At 47.3% G+C, this 15,448-nt stretch overlaps 1 protein-coding gene across 1 annotated transcript in view; it reads right to left on the reverse strand.

Moving 5' to 3' along the window:
- MAP1B (microtubule associated protein 1B) overlaps window positions 1-15,448 on the reverse strand; it is a 90,099-nt gene that overhangs the window by 16,672 nt on the left and 57,979 nt on the right. Inside the window, exons 3-4 of the mRNA XM_024756201.1 lie at window positions 4,139-4,221; window positions 1,549-1,689 (exon numbers count right to left, since the gene is read on the reverse strand). Of these exons, the coding sequence (XP_024611969.1) occupies window positions 1,549-1,689; window positions 4,139-4,221 (224 nt within the window). The remainder of the gene's footprint in view (window positions 1-1,548; window positions 1,690-4,138; window positions 4,222-15,448) is intronic.

A 15,448-nucleotide genomic window follows, 5' to 3' on the forward strand; every position in this document is an offset into this window, starting at 1 on the left:
GCTGAACTGAACCTAGAGCAAGCCAGTTAACCGCCCACCCGGTACTGGGCCACGGGGCTGTTTCCAGGCCTCTGCAGCCCTCTCCCTTGCCCAGGCCAAGGTGCTGATAGTGGGTGTGACCTCTGAGCTACCAGACAGATGCCCAGCTGGCCCTGGGCAGAACACGAACCTGGGGACACAATCTTGTGTAAGATTCCGACAATACAGTGATCACACACCCATCTCAGGGCAGCAGGGAGAGTGAGAATTAGAGCTCTGGCTTGGGAATCTCAATGCAATCAAACAAGGTTGTGAGGGAGCCCTGGGCCCTTTCTCACTGTGGGGGGAGCCTGGGCTATCTGCCTCGGGACCCAGATGACATCATAACTTCTGAAAGCTGGAGAAAAATGTTCCTTTTTATTCCTCCCCAGTGAGTGGAGAAACAGTGATGTCATCCGACCAGTCTTTCTACACAAAGCCTCCAGGTGAACCTAATGAAGCTGGGCAGTTTATTTACAGCTCTTGCCAATGATGGAAAGTACACAGAGGCCTCTCTGTGACTCTCGGGGCCAAGGAAGATTAAATGCAGAAAGACAGATGGCCCTTCCCAACATCCACGAGACTAAGACGCTGCCATCTCAGGAAGTTCTCAGGAAGATGGTTTTAAATAGATGTGGCAACTCCTCCTGTCAGCACGTCCCTCAACCTCTCCATGTAGAAACCTGCTATCAGCTACGGGCAGCCCCAAGCTGCTATGGTGACAGCCCTGAATTGTCGCTCTAACTAGGAGACCAGAGGCGCGTTATTTTGCAAAGAGAAGTTTCCCAACCAGATAAATTCGCAAGCAGAAATAACCAAATTCAAATGTTCGATCTGATTTTACCAAATACCACTAGTATCCTATAATTTTCAAAACTTCACATGTATCATCCTTGAATAAGATATATTCGTTAGAAATATTAACGATCACGCTTCAGTCCAGCTATTTTAACCATCCTTCTCCTGGGGCATGGACATGTCCCATAGACACACCCCGTTTTCCTACATGCCTCCCTTTCTTGGGCTATTCAAGCAGCCCAAGTTCAAACACTGGGGCCAGGCATCAAAAGTAAGAGAAATCAGAAATTATTTGACCAGGATAAGTAAGTACATGCACTGAAAGAGATCAGGGCAGTTAAATCCTACCCAAAATCCAAGAGATCTTTGGAGTATTCTTTCAGAAAACAGTATTCTTTCAGGAAACCTGGGTTTCCTTTTGGACTCTGTCATTCCAAGTTTCTCCATCACCTCTGCCATCTGTAAAATGCTGACTGTACCAACCCCCCTCCATCTGTATCTCGGGCACATTCAGAATGGTTCCAATTAATTATAGATGAGTGCTCTAAATTCCTCGGGAGATGAGCCACAGGACTGCAGGGCACTGCACCACGCGGTTTTGCTTATTTCAAAGGAGTGCAACACCCCCTCCCGGCAGCCTCCTATCTCCCACCAGCCTTTCAAAGATCAGCCTAAGGCTACAACAATAACCGAGCAACTGTAAAGCTTGGATACTCCCAGACAGGATCCTACCTCTTGATCGGTGAAAATCTCTATGAAGTTCTGGAAGGAGAAAGAGCCGGACTGGAGAATGAGCTCTCCGGTATTTTCAAAGCACTGCCCCGTCAACACGAGCAGCTTGTGTCGGGCGGCGTCCGTGATCATTAAGCGCACCTGAAACAAAGCACGGGGAGCATGAGCCATGGGGGGCGCTGGAATCCCACCTTCAGGATCAGGCTGGCCCTTGGAGCTCTTGAAGTTTCTTACCAACAAGAATTACGCGTTCCCCGGTATTCACTTTGCCCCTGGGGTGTTGGACAGAGCCAATGACTGTGGTCACCAGCTGCCCATGAATGCCATTTTCCAAATCTGGCCACCACCAAGACAGTAGTAGGAGTTAACTTTCTCCCCTTAGTTTCCTTGTCTTTTGCAAAGCAGTCTCCACAGCTGGCGATCATTTGTTGCACAGCTGTGCCTACTAGCAGCGTGCAGTCCGTGAGACATGAGTATCTCACAGGCTGACTCACCAAGTACAGTCCAGGTCTCCCAACGGCTGCCTCAGGAAACATAGGTTTCCAGCTAGGGTCCCAAGTCAGCCCCTCCCACCCAGGACCCCTTTCCTGCCAAGCCATACACCGAACACACAGCTCCCAAAGCAGTCTCCAATGGGATCAGCAAGGTGCCTAACGTTGAACTTGAACATAAACAAAAGGCTGCCCTGATTGGGAATCTTTTAAATAGAATTGTAAACGGTTTGCACGAAAGAACTCTCTGTTCTTTAAGTGGCAGGGAGCCAGCCTGTCCTTCAGCAGAAATACCACTCCAAGCACCAAGGTTATTCATTCTCAGTTCGGCACAAAGTGACTGCCAGGCATCACGCTAGGCACTAAGGGAGGGATGCAAAGTAAACAGGACGTGACCCACTGTCCCCACGAACCCCAGGATCCAGGGAAATGCACATGTACCGAAGTAATTGTTCCAGCCCCATCTGCTCCACAGGCAAGCCTGGCTTCCTTAAAGAAATTCCTCATTTTTTCCTTCTTCATTTCTCACAGCTGTTCCAGGCAATCTGCCTGCACATATATTCAACCTCCAGCTTTTTTCAAGTTGTATCTACTTCCTGATTCTGATGGCCAAAGACAGATTGCTAGCCCATCACTTGCCTCACCTTGTACCTTCAGGGATTGTCAGAGAGGTCCTGCCCATCTGGAGCAGATGAAACGGGATCAAAACAGGCTATATAATGAGAGCCACAAAGTGGAAGCAAACCAAATGTCCATCAACTGATGAATGAATAAATAAAAGTGGTATACCCATACACTGGAATACTATTCAGTCATAAAAAGGAATGAGGTGCTGATACGGGCTACGATGTAGATGACTCTGGAAAACACTACGTAAAGCGAAATAAGCCAGACACAAAAGGCCACATATCATATGATTCCACTGTCTGAAATAACGTGCTCAGAACAGGAAAATCCATAGAGGCAAAAAGTAGATTAGTGGTTGCCGGTGGTTGGGGGAATAGGGGTGACTGCTAATGGGCTTGGGGTTTAGGGAGCTGACGGACACATTCAGGAATTAGACACTGATGATAGTTGCACAGTACTGTGAATAGACTAAACCCCAATGAACTACATACTCTAAAAGGATGGATTTTATGGCGTGTGAATTCTATCTCAATTTTGAAAAACAAGCTACAGTCACAGAGATGCTCAGCATGGGAGAAGAGATGCTGTGGATGGTGCAGGCCCCTGGGCCTGTGGCTATTCTAACTAACATCCAAGAAGCAGCTCAATCTCAAAGGTGCCAAACTGCAGTAAAGACAGTGGGAAACGGAGGTGAAACAATTCTTCTACCCTGGGTGAGCAGGGATTCTTGGCGTCAGCCTAGTTCCTACCTTACGGTAGGCTCTGAAATACCCACTCTCTCTGGTAACGATTTCATATGGTGGTAATAAAAATATTAATACTGAGAAACGCCAACATATGTTTCGGTTGTCATATGCCATGCTCTGTTCTAAGCACTTGACACTTCTGGACACAAAACTAAACGTCAGTGCTATTATGATCTCCATTTTATAGAGATGGAATGAGACAAAGAGATGGTCGATGACTTGCCCAAGACCACCAGCTAATAAGTGGCAGAACCCAGGCAGTCCAGCAGCAGAGGCTGTGCCCCTGGCAGCTGTGCTGCCCTGCCTTTCAACAGTGCTGAGGGGGTGGGCAGGATGCTCTGAAGGAGGCTTGCATCTGAGAAGCCATTATTCTCCAAATTTGGGTCATGGAGGTCTCAGCCTGAAGGCTTGCAGTCTACTTCCCCTGCTACCTCCCAGCCAGACTCCATCCCAGCAGCACACCCTCCGGGTATACCCCCACATTCCACACCCGCTTCACCTCTACAAAATACTACAGTTCTGGCCAGCATCTTCCACTCTGTCCTTACTGAAAGGGGCAGTCTCGGGTGGTACTGATGCAGAGAACCAGCCACTGACTAGGGGTACGGAAGCATCCCTGGACCCAGAACCTGTCTCTCCCTTGTCCCTCTCTTGCCACCTGCCCAGCCCCTCTCATCAGCTGGGTCTCCGTCCACTGTGTGAGGCCCCGCGGAGCCAGATACTTACCTCAGTGCTGACTGCTTCATCTGAGGGGTTGATCAGGACCACTGTTTCTAAAACGTCACTTCTGTGATGAAGGATCTTTTGTCCTGCAGGCACAGAAACACAGACAAAAGAGGAGACCTATAGCTTTTCCGAATTAAAACCGCCCCGCCTGCTTCTGGGACAGCAGAGGCGCTGCCGCCCAGGGCTCCAGGATTCCCCACTGTCCTGGGAAACACAATTGGTGTCACCAGACAAGATGGTCCGGGGCTCCACGGGCTCTCACAACCCTCTAGTTGTCAGGGTTGATCGCCAGGCTGCCTCCGCGTTAACTGCGGTTTTCATCTGAGACGGGGTGGATGCCAGTAAAACTCAGCAGGGCTCTTGACATTTCCTTTCTCATGGTAATTGAGGATGTTTCTCCGTATCAGCCTTTCTTCTGGTGAGAACGGCGCTGAGATTAACTAGGAGCCTTACTATGAATGACATACCAGAAACCCCAGCTAACAATTAGCCCAACAACCAGAATGTCTGTCTGAGGCAGGCTTACAGTCTGTTGGGGGATTCATTCATTAATTCACTTGCTCATAGAAAAGTGCAGGAACTGTGAGCAAATAAAGATGGGAGAACAACTCTCCCTCTGGAGAGGGTGGCCAAGAAAGAAAGACAAGCAAAGTGGATGGAGACCATGAAAGCAAGGGGACGTGAGGATGAAGGAGCCTGTCTGAGGAGGGCTGAAATTCTTCGAGGCTTTTGGCTCCCCGCACCCAAAAGGATTCAGGAACTTCATGTAGCTGAAACCACCTCCAGCCAGCATGGTCTGAGGCCTATGGATGACCTTCTACAAGCGTCTCCCTCCTCAGATAATGAGATGAAAGCGATCAAGCGGATGTATGGCCAGAGTGGGTGATACATGTTCTGGCAGTGGGTGACGGACAGAGCAGCAGAGGGGTGTCCCTCAGACACACGGCTGGGAGACACATGCTTGGGATGGTAGAAAAGGAAGGACAATGAAACACTGGTGACAGGAGGAAATGGTATAGAATCTGAGGGAGACAGACACCAAAGGAGAGTATACAAGAGAGGATGGCCAGAAAGCAACTGCTTTCCAGGCAAACAGTTCTTCAAAAAAGCTAAAACAGAATTTCTATATGGCCTAGCAATTCCACTTTAGGTGAACTGAAAGTAGGAACTTGAAGAGACTTGTAGGTCCATGTTCACTGCAGCATTTTTCACAATAGCCAAAAGGTGGAGCCAACCCAAGTGTCCACCGATGGATGACTGGAAAACAAATTATGGTCTATCCATGCAGTGGAATATAATTCAGCCATAAGAAGGAATGAAGTTCTGATACATGCATCAATACGAACCTTGAAAACATGCCAAGTGAAATAGGCCAGACACTAAAGGACAAATAATTGCATGATTCCATTTACATGACCTATCTAGAGGAGGCTAATTCACAGAGCAGATGAGATTTACCAGAGGCTGCAGGGGCAGGGATTGGGGAAGTTACTGCTTAACGGGTACGAGTTTCTCTTCGGGGTGATGAAAAAGTTTTGGGAACAGCAGTGATGTTGCCTAACACTATGAATGTAATTAATGCCACTGAATTGTACATCTAGAAATGGTTAAAATGGCAAATTTCGTTTTTTATATATATTTTACCAGAAATGAAAAAAAGTTATTAACGCAGTGTATCAAAACCGTTGAACAGCACATTTTAAAGGGGTGAATTTTATGGTGTGTGAATTGAATCTCAATAAAGAGGTTAAGAAAAAAAAGAAGGTGGCTTTAGCTAGGGCGTTTTTCCTTTATATCATCAAGGAGCAGAAGTACTACAGAAACAGAATATTTTGAAATACTTACCACCATCACATTGACAAGCCCATTTTCCTCCATTGTCTTATCTTTGCTAACAGCTACTATTTACCAGTAAACCCCCACATTAGAAATGGAAAAAGCCCAAAGTAAATAATCGTTTCAGGCACTGTTCCAAGCACCTCAAAGTACTAGCTCATTTAGTCCGCAGAAGAGCTCTATGACAGAGGTACCGTGATTATCCCCTTTTACTGTCGAGGACAGTGAAGCCTATAGAGGAGAACTAACGAGCCCCAAGTCACAGAACTAAGAAGTGGTCATGCTAGGACCTGCACCCAGGCTCCTGAGCCCTCCGCCTCACTGCTCTGTGGATGAGGGTTTGGAAAAACAGACATGGTGCAGACATTGAATGCCAAAGGGAGAGCTTGGGAAAAATCCAAAGGAATAAAATCAGAGATGTGCTTAAAGAAGCAAGAATTCAGAAAGCATGAAGAGAAGAATATTGGCAAAAAGAAGAAAAAAAAAAAAGCGAAGGTGACAGAACACCCACATAAAAGAGGGTGAAGTTAAGGGAAGGTACATGATGTTTTACTACAAATGCCTGGAAACGAAGAAACGCCAAAACAGAACAATGTCACACAGTTTGAACAGGTGAAGGACTAAAGCCTCAAGAAAAAGAATCCAACTAAGCCATGGGAAAGAACATTTGTTTACTGCAGACGCTCAAGCCTGTAACTTATTAGGCATGGCTTTTTGGCTTAGTTGTTTTTGCTTTTGACAAGCGTGTACATTATCAAGCTAAAGCGAAAGAACATCAAACTGAATTAAGCAAATGATAAAACGACAATCAGCAAAACACAGAAAACCGTCCCTTTTCTAGGTCCTTCCATCAGTGGCCTCCTCAAAACAAAGACTTCAGGAGCTTCAGAGGTGCTTAAGTTGAGATGAAATTACGCGAAAGCTTAAGACTAAGAAAAAGTGAGTGTTCATTTCCTCGATCGTACTTTGGATGTGCCTCCTTCTGGCACCCAAAGCCTCAGGCAGCGTAATGCCAAGGCAGGGCTGTGGTCATGGCTATACTCTGTAGGAACCACAAAAGTAGATCCAGCGAGGTACATGGAAGCAGCTCCTTCCCCAGAGCTCCTTTCTTTCCTAAGTCATCTACACAATGCCCAGACCCTGCTAGCTGCACCCTCCCAAATGCAAGTCCAAGCACAAAAGCCCAGCACCCCCTCCCCGAGACACGCAGTGAGGACCCTCCTGCCAAGCCCCCTGGAAGGGCGTCCTTACCATCCTCAAGAAGTTCCTTTCCTCTTTGGCTTCATCACTTGCAAACAACACAAACGCCACGTGACAGCTGCCGTTTACCTCTACTCCTCCCAAGTCAGTTTTTGGACCTGTTGGCTCAGGAATTCAACCAAGGATGTTTTCTCTGCCCATCTTTGGAAATACGGACAGCAGTGACACAGACATGCACCGAGATGCCATGGCTGCTCCTTCAACAAAAGCCTTTTTACAGGATGGGATTTGAATGAAGAAGGGGATTTAAAGAGAGAGAGAGAGAGAGAGAAGCTTCAAGCTCTCATCACAGCCGACTGTTGGCCAGATTCTCGCCCCAGACGACCGACAACGTAAGCAGGGGCCGGGCCTTCCTGGCATCTGGCAGACCCAGGGCCTGCACGAGGGGCCCGGGCAAGCCATGCCCGCACTCCCACATCCCAGTGGGGTGCCAGCTCTCCCGGCCGCAGGCGGCTCTGGGCTCTGCGACGCTCACGAAGTTGCATATTTGGGGAATGTTTCACACTGGGAAACAGGCCAGGCATTCTGAAGGAGAGGCCACCACCCTCGCCTGCAGAGGTCTCACTCAGTTGCTTCAGAAAAGAAGTTCCCAGAAGAGAAAGACAACGCGGTTGCAGCCTCTGTCTCTGCCATTATCGCCTGCATTCTCCAGAAACAGCTCACAGGGAAACCGTTAGGCAGCCCGGATGAATAGTCAGGTCTCCTCAGCACTGGTCTGGGGGCACCAAAAGCAGGGGCTTGGGATGGACTGATTGTGTCACTTACTGCTGTGATAAGAAAGAAAGGTCCTTGAGCGCTTCCCCACAAAACTCAGGGTCATTGTGAAGGCTCAATCCTGGGCGGCAGGGAGGGCGGGGGGGCGGGGACTGTTATGTGACAAAAAGGGGTCTGCTGCACCTTGGAATCAAAAGAGGAAGGCCTGGGGACCCCCTGAAGCAGCAGGGCCTCACACACAATGAGACTTTTGTCTGTGGGCTCCCAAAGGCTATGCTTAAAACTCAAATAAGCCTGTATTTTTCAGCTATTGTTGGACCCTTTTTTAATTACTGAAATTCTGACAGATTAACTCAATCTATGTGTCTTGTAAGGTTGGGCTGTTTTAGTGGTTTACGTTTTACTGTATCCAGGTGACTTTGAAATCTCTGAAAGCAAAACGTCATTTTCTAGGTATGTGATTTTTAGGACGCTTAGAGGGTCTTAGCTCCACAGAATTAATATTCATCTAAAGACACACACACACACACACACACACACACGCACACATACAGGCTCTCTCCTGGTTTCAGAAGGGTCTGACCATGGCTAAATTAAAAGACATGCACTGTTGAGGAACAGCCATAACCAAGACCCATAAAACTCAGAGCCTTCTCGCCGGCACACAGCTGGCCCTTGTCTCCCACACACATCTCACACGTCGGCCCCAGAACACAGTGGCCTAGGAGGCTGCGGCATCTCCGCTGCCAGACCAACACCAGCAATGGTCTCAGCCCAGGCAGGCAGCCGCTTAATGAAAACACTGAGCGCAAAGGAGAGAGTGCTGGGCCCAAGTTGCAGGAGCGCTAAGAGATGGGAGAAAATCCTTGATGAAAATAGTAACTAGTAACGCTAATACCTTTTAGACTGTCTTTAAGAGGAATGATAACTGCATATCTTGGGGATGAATATGGAATCTCCATTTCCATTAATGATCACAATCCAGAACCTTATCCCTACAACTTGCTTTTCCTAAAAAATGAACTCTTGCAAAAGCATAATCAAGAAATGGATATGAAGAATAAAGATAGCTTCTGTATCCATTTAGTATCGAGGGGGGTGAGGAGAAGGGTCCTGAACCACTGATAGGGACGGACCGGTAACTGGGACGGGAGAAGAAGAGCCCTCTGCCCGCCAGCCCTGCCCTTTCCTCCGCCAGCTCCCGCCGCTGCCCTGTCTTCACCCACAAGTCCTCCAGCCCCTGGCCCTGATGAAAATCAGAGTGGACTCTTTTTGGAAAAGGAATTTGATATAATGATTTAGCACTACAAAAAGGTCCAATGTGAAGAAGCAGAAATCTTAGGGTTAAAGAAGATTCTAGAGTTAGAAAGGGAAATGCATGGGGTAGAGAAGGACTGTGATTATTTAACTAAAGGTAAGGTTTGGTAGATCAAGAAAAGCCCACAAGCGCAGAAGGGCTTGAGGTTAAAGTCTATTTTCCTCAGAGGGAAGGGAGGGAGGGAGGAAAGAAAGAGAAAATGACAGCAATGAGAGCTCTCCGACTCTACCTCTTCACCAAAGTGGATTCTCAAAGAGGAAACCTCTCACCTCCAACCATGTCAGTGCAGACCACAGGACACCGGCTGTCAGGGAGACGACACAGATCCCCTCCCCAGGGCAGTAAAACTCCTAATGCTGGAGGGAGTTTGATTCCCCAGGGGCTCTCACACATCAAAATTAACTCTTTATCTTTCTCATCTGTCTGTTCTTGCAGCTTGCAGCCTGGGGCTGGGAAGAGGACCCTTTCCAGGCAGGGTGTCCCAGAGGCAAGGGGGAACAAGGGGGAAAAGACAGCAGAAGCATGACCCAACCCTGCGAGCTGGTTTTCAGGTCACACAGGTGTGGAAGCACCTTCTGTGTGCTTCCCGCTATCCCACCTGGATCAAAAAACACCTAAAGGGGCTTCCCTGGTGGTGCAGTGGTTGAGAGTCCGCCTGCCAATGCAGGGGACACAGGTTCGTGCCCCGGTCCTAGAGGATCCCACATGCCGCGGAGCAGCTGGGCCCATGAGCCATGGCTGCTGAGCCTGCGCGTCCGGAGCCTGTGCTCCGCAACGGGAGAGGCCACAACAGTGAGAGGCCCACGTACCGCAAAAAGAAAAAAAAAAAAACACCTAAAATAGGAGGCAAATGCGTGGAAGTGAGAGCATCCAACTCTTTGCCAGAGAGCCCATCACAAGAACACAGCAGTAAACCCTTCTGCCTGTAGACGGCTTCAGAGTTTCCAAAGCACTTTGTCCTGTGGGTAGTGGTGCCCTGTTTAATCCTCATAACATTCCTGTGAAGTGGTGGGAGCAAATATTCTTTTCCCCTCTTCATGGACCAAATATCTGAGGTCTAATGACTTGCCCAAGGCCTCACGGACAGTACAGGAGAGCAGGACTAGGGCCCATGTCACACGCCATGCAGCCATGTGGCCAAGGTTGTGACGCTATCCTTTTCTCCCCCTTTTCCTGATCCACCTCGTCCAAAATAAAGGTTTTCAAGTTGTGATGCCAAGATTCTCCTTTGTAAGCAGTAAACACGCAGCCTGGGTCAGCCACTGGTCAGCCAATGCCTGCCCACTCACTCACTCACCCTTCCAGCGGGCACACTGGCCTCCCACACACCCTGAGGCCAATTCCCTCTTTGTTTCTGCTGCACAATTGGAACCCAGTTCTCTCCCACCTTACCCCTGAAATTCCTGGAAATGGTGTTTCTTTTCTACTGGAAATATATTTTTTCTGTTTCTGCATTTGTTTCAACCCCGATGTATGTTCCTGAGTGTCATGTCACTCCACAAATTTTCAGTGTTTGTTTTTTTTTAAGAGAATAAGAACTCAAATTCCATTATAAACAAGTTCAGGAGACTTCACAAATAATTTTTTTTTTTTTGCGGTACGCGGGCCTCTCCCGCTGCGGAGCACAGGCTCCGGACGCGCAGGCTCAGCGGCCATGGCTCATGGGCCCAGCCGCTCCGCGGCATGTGGGATCTTCCCGGACCGGGGCACCATCCCATGTCCCCCGCGTCAGCAGGAGGACTCTCAACCACTGCGCCACCAGGGAAGCCCCTCACAAATAATTTTTTAAATTTAAATAAGTTGATCATTGCTTGGGAGGTTTTTTTCAAAAACTTAGAGATAACTTTTGCATTACAGAGAATTTAGTTATAACGGAATTTGAGTCTATACCTACTTTTCTTTACATTTTCTGGACCGAACTATCTTTCTTTTTTATTGTCATTTGGTTTGGTTTGGTTTTTCATGTATCTGCTGGTCCTTCCACCCCATCATTCTCTTGGGTTCTCTGCCATCTTCTGCTTTACGTTTCCCTGACCTTTAGATGCCCAGATAAGCAAACAACCCAAATTGCCCAGGCTTCCGAGGCTCCCTCGTCCCAAGCACGTTCACCGCACAAAGGTGCAGGCACCCTTGTTCCTGGGGGCGGGCGGAGCCTCCTTTTGCATTTCCTTCCCATCCTGTTCCAGCTGCTCACACTAGGAGCACAGCTCGTGAGGAAATGGGATGCCAGGGACAAAAAGTCTATTCCTTTTGCAGGGTTCTCACAGTGCACCGTTTTTCTAAATCCTCCCTTCGGGGTTTTCTCCTACCCAATCCTGCTCTCCTAGGTAAATCTCTTCCCTTTCCCCACTCCCTTTTCTAAGGGTCTCAAGGCAGAGGGATGAGAATCCAGGCTATCAAGGGTTAGAAGTGGAAGAGAGTGGAAGAAAGCTGTTTGTTTCCTTTTTCTTTCCCCCTATTTTATGCCCTGGCTGAAAGAAGTAGAAATAAATCTCAGAGATGGTGTTGATGAAAGTCTGGCTCCCTGGAGAGCATCTACAGGGAAACAGTAGCACCCAATGTTGGCACCAGCTGAGGGTGATAAGATAACCTGAAGGTTGTTTCTTCAAAATGTACAGATGCTACAGATTTTTAAAAAAAGAAAAGAAAAAAAAAAAAAGGCACACCTAGTGAAGGGCGATGTATTAACCTGTCAGGGCCACCAACTCCAGAGATCAACATCTATCTAGCACTTTACCATTTGCAAAGCGCCCTCCTCTGTGCTCACCCATTTAAACCTTGATGAAGGTGTTCCAAGTCTATGAACCCGGTCCTCTGGGCTACAGCGAGGTGGGACGTTTGAGTGCCCTGTTCTCAGCAAAACCTGCTGCAGACAAAGAAAAATACATATATGCTCCTCACGCATAAGACAGGAGTCCCTTCTGCCTCTGAGATGCAAGGAGTCGAGCAGGCCAAGGAGAGAAACTCCTACCCATGAGCCTTGAGAAGGACTTGCCAGCCCTGTGGAAGAAGAAACTAGAATTTCCTCATCCCATAGAATGGGGGAACCTGAAGAAGCCCTGGCGACATTGCACCCCACTCTTCTCCCTCTACAGGAGAGAAAGCCGAGCCTCAGAGGCACAGAGGCCCATCATAGGTGACTGCTGTATTTGTACAGCTGCCAAAGGCAATTCCTATGCATACTGTAGACAGTTCTATCTGGGGGTAGGTGCTAAAATACTAACACTACCTTTCATTGCTATGCACTTGGTGGCTTATAAAATCTTTTCTACTTTGCATGTTATCTCAGAGCATCACAAAGTTCAACTGTTATAACGATTCCTTTTTTACGGATGGCGAAATTGAAGCTGATGAAGGAGGTTGTCTAATAAGAGTCAGCTGTCTTACCCAGCAACACAGGGATAAAATAAGCTGTTGAACTAGGTTTTAAATCTAGCCCGTCTGAATCCTGATCCCCATTCTTGTCACTGCCTCCCAATGCTTCTCAGATTGTTTTAGGAGTTTACAAGGTCTGAAACCTTATTTTTTAAAAATAAGGTTTATCCTGAGATACATTTCTCTTAGTATATTATAGAATACTCCCAAAATTGGAGACCCAGGTTTGGAAATTCTTTTTGTATTGAGGGATACCTGCCATGTTCCAGGTACCCTGCCAAGTATAAGGTTAAACCATAAGATTGCCACTATTAGCTACTTTTTAACTCAAAAATGACACTTTCCTATGGTTCAACAGTTAGACCTCACTTTCTTGAGATCAGAGTAGGTTTCGGAGAATGTTTTTTAATCCTACTGGTCTTTCCTTGCCTTTGTAAGAGATGTTATATCCCCTGTTTATTAAGACAATGTGAATTACTTAGAGAACACACCTTTCTAAAGTTTAATTTGGGCAAATTAGTGCTACCTTCATAAACTAGCATTGAGATTAAAGCACGAATGGGATGCTATACCTACCCTGAAGGGAAGATGGTTTCATGGGGAGACTTGGAATTTTGAAAGTGTCTAATTTGGGAAACGTAAGTCAGAAGTAGTGTCTGACACACAGCAGGGAGCTCAATCAATATTTGATAAAGGAATGAATAATAAAAATGGCTAAGATATACTGAAACCTGCCCTGGGTCAGGCACTGACCTAAGTTATTTATGCGCGGTTATCGCATTTAATCTGCACGTTAACCCTATGAGGAAGTCATTAATCCCATTTTACAGATGAGAAAAATGAGGCACAGGGTAGTTAAGCAATAGCCCAAGGAAATATTAATGAAGGATGGAAACCTGGGTGATTAGTGTCCAGAGCCCAGGCTCTTACCACAAAAGTCATTTTAAACGGGAGGAGGGAAGACAGAAGACAGGGAGTTCGATTTGGGGCACGCTGAGTTTGAGGTCTCTCCTATGGGAGAGCCAGATGGCTCTGTCCAATAGGCAGGCAGAAACGTGGATCTGATGCTGAGGCCACAGGTTGGGCCATAAGCACAGATCAGGGAGGCATCAGCATATTTTAAGTGATGCTCTTGGAGAAAGAGCCTTTTGCTGAGAACAGTGTTGGGGAATGCCACTATTTAAAGGGTGGGCAAAAGCGGAAAGAGCTGGTGAAGGTGATGGAGAAAAACTCGAGAGAAGTGATGGTGCCACCGACTTCTCTGCTCACCCTCAGCCCCAGCCCCTGACGTGACCTATAACTGCAGTGCTATCCTGATTTGCAAACTCAAACCACTTCCACACAGAGGAGAGTCAAGGCAGAATATTGCAAATACATTAAATAATCCAGTAATAACTGATACCTGCTTTACAAATTCAACCCAAAGCATACGCACTTTGACCTACATATCCACTGCCGTGATACTATGCTTAGCCCGTGGGCATGGCTTTATTTTTTGTCTGGGAGACCTCTATCTGCCTGGTGGAGGGAAAAGACTGTAGGTTGGCAGTTCTCAGGGTGTAATATTCCCCACAGTCACCTGAGAGACTTAATAAAATGCAGATTTGCATGGCCCACCCTCAGGCAGTCTGATTCAGGAGGCTTGGGTGGGGCCTGGGACTCTGCATTTCCGCAGTCTCAATTCTGGTTCTGTGGTCCCTTCTTTGAGAAACAAGACAGTGTAGATGCTGAATATTCTACTGCTCAATAACAGCATAAAAAGTGATCTTATTTAAAATCATCCTCACATTGATTTCATGCATTACTACCCTAAGGTCTGAACAGACTCTAGAATTATTTCCCTTGGGAGCCAGTGTGATCATTAAAGGCTCAAACGACTTTCCCCAGTAAGTATCGATTCTCAGAATCATCTGACAGTTTTATCTGGCATTTAATTTGCCATCAAACTTCTGCCATTGATCAAATCCAGGGAAACGGTTGACCTTTCACCCTCATCTGTTACTGTTCAGAACCAAATCATCACACGATTCAACCTCAAAGCCAGCTGCCTTAAAAACAAAAATCAAATCAGTCCTTTTGGTATTGGCTATTGAAAAGGAAACAGAAAAAGAAAAATAGCTGACATAACATATATCACACGTACTAACTAATAATTACTAATCCCCTGGTAGCTCTTAGCCATACACCAGGGAGAAACAGCAGGAGTTGAATTTTTCCTGGTAACATCCCGAGGGAGCAATGCAACCCGCAGTAGTAGCGTCAGGCTGGGGCACAGCAAACAGCTTGGTGATCTGCCAGGAAGGGACTTCTTGAGGTCAAGATCCTGACCTGGAAGTATGAGGCTCAAGGGACCTGAGATCTGGCCTTAGCTGAAGTGGTGCCTCCACTGCCACCATCTGTAGTAAGTAATGAGAAGGTGGATACACAGTCTTGTGTTCCAGCTGCTATGAGTAAACCTGGTCATATATTTTAAAGTACCTGGCATAAAGCCTTAGCCCAACCCAAGGGAGCTGTAATTTTGTTGTTTGTGTTAGTTCTGTTTACTTATACTCTCCTTTACGTGTGCCTGTGTTGTCCCGTCCTGGGCTGGTGCCTGGGCTGCCCAGAAAAGTACACCCAATTCTGATTGACCTGGGTCTTCCCTCTCCTAGGGCTGAAGGGTGATGCTCAGCACACTGGGGCCAGAGCCGTGATTCCTCTTTGCTTTCCTGTTCTTTGCCCTCAGTTATGTGCCCTGTCTGCTGACCCAGGATGTGAAGTTTCACTTAACAGCCTGGTCCTCAGCTTCTCTGACTGAGAAGCTCTGC

The sequence above is a fragment of the Neophocaena asiaeorientalis genome, unplaced genomic scaffold (assembly GCF_003031525.2).
Source record: "Neophocaena asiaeorientalis asiaeorientalis breed wild unplaced genomic scaffold, Neophocaena_asiaeorientalis_V1.1 scaffold376, whole genome shotgun sequence".
Classification (NCBI taxonomy): Eukaryota; Metazoa; Chordata; class Mammalia; order Artiodactyla; family Phocoenidae; genus Neophocaena; species Neophocaena asiaeorientalis.